The 5,000-nt window shown below is 47.1% G+C and overlaps 1 protein-coding gene across 7 annotated transcripts in view; it reads right to left on the reverse strand.

Moving 5' to 3' along the window:
- The window catches only part of Np (serine protease notopleural), a 66,781-nt gene that overhangs the window by 7,969 nt on the left and 53,812 nt on the right, over positions 1-5,000 (reverse strand). For 5 of the 7 annotated variants that reach the window (XM_043017362.2, XM_043017360.2, XM_086542295.1 and 2 more), the window contains 3 exons: positions 3,911-4,047; positions 2,089-2,209; positions 1-1,798 (listed from right to left, as the gene is read on the reverse strand). The exon at positions 1-1,798 is cut by the window's left edge and continues 319 nt beyond it. In XM_043017362.2, the coding sequence (XP_042873296.2) occupies positions 1-1,798; positions 2,089-2,209; positions 3,911-4,013 (2,022 nt within the window). In that variant the 5' untranslated portion in view covers positions 4,014-4,047. The remainder of the gene's footprint in view (positions 1,799-2,088; positions 2,210-3,910; positions 4,048-5,000) is intronic. The other 2 variants (XM_086542296.1, XM_043017366.2) reach the window with 1 other exon arrangement.

Genomic DNA, 5,000 nt, shown 5'->3' on the forward strand with positions numbered 1-5,000 from the left:
AGGCTCTTCGGTAGTCCCGACGGGAGCCGATGTGGGGACGGACGTCGAGGGCTTCGCTGTGGCTGAAGGTCCGCTTGGGAAGACTAGAGTCACGGGCTCGTCAGGCTTCTCGGTGGCCTCCTCGGGCGGCGGGACGAGCGTCGTTGCCTCCTCGGGCTTTCCGGTCGCACTCGCAGGGAAGACCGGGAAGAAAGGCGGACGGACGGGCTCCTCAGGCTTGGTCGTCGAAGCCTCGGTGAAGGTCGTGACTGGAATAATGACAGGTGGCTCCTCGGACGCCGTAGGAGGGAGTGTCGCCGCCGCTAGGGCAATCGTCGATTCCTGCGACTCGTCGCTGCCGTCCTCCTCATCGCCACTCACCGTGATGGAGACCGTGGCAGCGCTGGCGTCCTCCGTAGTTGCGGGTCCGTCGACCTCGGTGTTTTCCTGGACGACTGCCGTAGTCGCTGTCTCCGGCTCCTCCGTCTCGATGACGATGGTCGCCTCAGAGGGCACGGGGGACTCCGTCGCGGGGGGGCTGGCTGGGGATTCCGTCGCGGGGGGGCTAGCTGGTGACTCTGTCGCGAGGGGGCTGGCTGGGGACTCCGTCGCAAGGGGGGTGGCTGGGGACTCCGTCGCAGGGGGGCTGGCTGGGGACTCCGTCGCAGGGGGGCTGGCTGGGGACTCAGTAGCAAGGGGGTTGATGGGAGAATCCGTCGCGAGGGGGCTGAGCGGGGACTCCGTCGCGGGGGGGCTGACGGGGGTGGCAGTCTCCATACTTGGACTGGTCGCCTGAGACTCCGTGACGCTGGAAGAGGAATCGCTCGGGCTCGGTGCGATGGTTGTGCCCACGTCGGTGTCGCCGCCGTCGGGTAAGTCTCCCGACGCCTCCGCCTCCGCCTCGGGCCGAGAGGGCGAGGGATCCACTGCAACGCTCACCTCCGTGGTGGGCGGTGCGTCGAAACCCTCGGTGGTCTGCGTGTCGACGGCCCCCTCCGAGCCGCTCTCCGATACAGAGCTCTCGGTAGATGCATCGGCTTCTGAGCTACCAGTAGGCCCGGCACTTCCGGAGCCTGTAGTAGATGCAGGGTCCTCTACGCCGCTAGTAGATCCAGTACCTTCGGAGCCTGTGGTAGATGCAGGACTTTCCGTTTCTGTGGCTGATGAAGCGGTTTCTGATCCACTGGCAGATCCAGTTTCTTCTGTTTCCATAGTGGATGCAGGACTCTCTGCTCCGCTAACAGATCCAGTGCCTTCTGTTCCTATGGTAGATGTAGGATTTTCTACTCCAATGGTTGATTCTTCACTTTCGGTTCCTGTGGCAGATGCAGGGCTTTCCTCTCCGCCAGTAGATCCAGCTCCCTCTGATCCTGCGGTAGATGCAGGGCCTTCTTCTCCACTAGTAGATTCAACATCTTCTGATTCTGTGGTAGATGCAGCTCCAGCTCCTGTTCCTATCGTAGATGCAGAGCCACCATCTCCACCAGTAGATGCAGGGCTTTCCTCTCCACTCGCAGATCCAGCCCCATCTGTTCCAATGGTAGATGCAGGAGTTTCTGCTCCGGCAGTAGATTCAGTCCCCGTAGTAGATGTAGAGCCGCTGGTAGCGTCGGAATCGCCGGGCGATTCTTGACTCTCACTGGAGCCCTCGCTCTCCTCCACGCTCGGCTGCCCGTCAAACTCAGGGGCGCCCATGGCTTGACTGGAGCCATCGACGCCCAAGGGCTTCATGCCGCCAATTCCACCGCCCGAAGGGATTTCATTAACGCCCGGGGGCGGCCTGGTGTGCTCCATCTTGCAACAAGATCCAAAGTAGAATCTGAAAATTGTGATAAAAGATTAGATTTCACACAATATAATAGTATGCATCTTTAACAGGATGTAACTAATTCAAAGGAGAATACTTCACAACACATCCAGCTTATATATCATTTACCGTAAGTCACAAATATTAGGTATATGTGTAAGAGTGATATTTCACTAATGAATAATTTCTCGTTCCAATTATGCTTTTAATAATTTCCAAAGTTAATTGTTACCATTTAACTAGTTAACTATTCGCAAAGCCCCATAACGGCATCGCCAAAGGTCCCTACGATGGACACTCACCTGTCAATGCATGTGCCCAAGTGTGTACCGTTGGCCTTCATGCAGTCCCACGCGAACATGCAGACACCGGTCTCCCCGCCCTTGGATACACAAGGCAGAGGTCTGATGTTACGGCCGTAACCTGCAAAAGTTCAGGGGTCAGAACAATCCGTTAGGTCGGTGGCAATTTTGGCTTGTCATGTCAGGTCAATATTGGAGTCAAACTTTCGGCCAGGTGAGTCAAGGGCTGCAAGGGGAGGGGAGGGGAGGGGAGGGAGGCCTAGTCAGTCCGCTGCTAGTCAGGGAAATGGCTGAAGCTGAGAGGAAGCTGTGTCAGGCACGAGGGTGAGTGGAGGGGGTCGTTCATGTCAGTCGACAGCGTCAGTCGTCTGTTGGAAAGACTTATCAATTACAGTTGGCGAAAAGAAAACGACCAAATGCATGAAAGCGACTTGAATGCGACCAAAAGTGTTAAATGAACGCTGGGTTCAAGGTCAGACCCGGCAGAAAAGGAGGCTTGTCAAGGCTGTACAAAACATCTTCATTAATAAGGTAATGGAAGCATCATCTTCGAAACTCGCTTACATAGTTAATGTTAATAAGCAAGAAATTATTTTGAGATAAGAATGCAGTGTAATTTTGTGGCCATTACACAGGCATAAAGCATAATGTACAATATATACAAAACCTTTAGATTAAATGATTAGGCTATGAATCACCATTACCGTTTCGTCTATGTCTATCATCTATTCGATGTTTCTTTTGAGGTTGATAGATAAGCTGCTCATTTTATCTTTACATGACTGACATCGAACCGTCAGTATTGTTGAACATCCGATGAAATAAGACTAATATACATGTCTCCGAACAGCATGAGCAAAGCGAAGGAAATACGTAAGAACTATAACATCAATGAGCCTCTCCTTAGGAATTCATAAATAAAATTCACTAATATAACTGATGGCATTAAAAACAGAATAAGGTATTTACTCTAATCATGAAAAGAACTGACCAAGTCATCGGTAAGGAACTGAATGAGGAAGAATGTCTATTTTTACTAGGATATTTAGAAATCAGTTTGTCTTCATCTTGCTTTGTCTTTCATTTTTCTATGGATGACCGTACATATAAGTTATATAGATGTAAAACTGGCTAAAAAGAAGTTGTAGTACAGGTAACTGAAGCTCATGGCACACCATATCTGTTTACATATATACAATCATCTGCAACTTGCTTGTGTGAGGCTTAACGGCTGGACATTCAGGCGCAATGCGTTTATTGCAGAAAGACACTGTCAAGGTTGCTCACAGGAATGATCATGCAAATTGTATCGGGAGTTCGGGATTTCTTTATTTACAGTTTTAAATGACATGCAATATATGATTTAAAGCAATGCACAAAACCAGTCGTTAAAAATAGAATGAATTAAAACTTCCATCAATGATAATCAACAAAATTAAGTGGGAGAGCTGAATAAGCAGCTTTTATATCAAGATTCTCAGCAAAATATAACAGAAGCACATTCATTCATCCACATCATTATTATCATTAATATTTTTTATGAACTGTAGTCCAAATGAAACAGCCAATGTTAATGTATGAATAGAAATACTTTCTTCCTGTATATGACTTCTTAGATTGATATTTAGATATTCTTTGTATAACTTGAATGATGTTGCAAGTCCACTTGGACACTCGTTTTGTGCATATGTAGGCCGTGCTGTGCAGTTATTTAGCGGGAAATAGTTACCCGTCTTGGTTATTCGTGGGCATCTAGGATACTACGCAGGGGAAGCATCTACTGTAGACTAGCTGGAAAGTAAACTGAATTATGTGATCCTACCGTGTCTGGTACCTCTCATGTAGAGGAACGGGTGCGCTGACGTGAGGCTGACGGCGGCCAGGAAACAGCCTGCCCACAGGGAGGACCACTTTAATCGGGTCATGGCGCGGTCCTGCTTCGGGGCTGGGCGCTGGGACCTGAGGGCGAGGAAGAGACGCTGAGCTCGGCTGACCAGGAGGCGTGTCAAGGTGGCAGCCTGGGGCCGGATTCACTAACGCACTTACCATGATAAATACGCTGGTAACTACAATTATGATGGTAAAAAGACCGCATCGGTATTCATGAACAACTTACCATGATAGAATACAATGCTAAATTTACCAGTGGTTGGAGCACTGGTATGTCCACTGGCAACTACAGCGATGACTCTCTCATCTCGCTTTATCTCAGCAAAAAATCAACATTTAAGGCGACACTTTAGTTTTCATGTACACTTATTATGATCAGAGTGATGGCAACTGCTCATTCTCATATGAATATGACAAAAATCAATAAAATTCACAGGAAATAAGCGAGAATAATGTTCATGCAGCCTCGTCATAGGCCTACAATAACTGAAAATAATACATGGAATTAATAATTTGACAAATTCAAACATTTTGTTTTAATAACATTCAGCTGAAAAACAGTAAACATATAAATATATAAATTATTTTTGTGTTTGCATTAATTTAGATACAATTATTCATAATCTTAGGGTTTGATTGGCATTTCTTTTTGGAAAACGTTGATACAAATAACACCACCATTGCGTGGAGCCATTGTTTCTTTTCTTTCGACTGCAATCTAAAAAAAGAAAAAAGAAAAAGTATGTTTTTGAAAACCATTACGTTATATATGATCCATAAGATCATGCAATAGAATATACTTTCTAGGAAATTAATTTATATAGAAATAATTTAACACAGAAGAAATCTTTATCATTTTTTGAAACAAAAAAGTCTCGCTGTTGGATCAGGTTTTGTTTACATGTTACGGGATTGGTCAAAGGAGCCTAAAAAATTATGTAAGGCGCTCGCTGATTGGCGGAATCGATTTACCAGAGTTACCATCAAATTACGGTGATAAAGTCTCTTTACCCTTACCAGGC

This window comes from Penaeus japonicus, unplaced genomic scaffold (assembly GCF_977035675.1).
Source record: "Penaeus japonicus unplaced genomic scaffold, GWHDUDI00000001_assembly GWHDUDI00000012, whole genome shotgun sequence".
Taxonomy (NCBI): domain Eukaryota; kingdom Metazoa; phylum Arthropoda; class Malacostraca; order Decapoda; family Penaeidae; genus Penaeus; species Penaeus japonicus.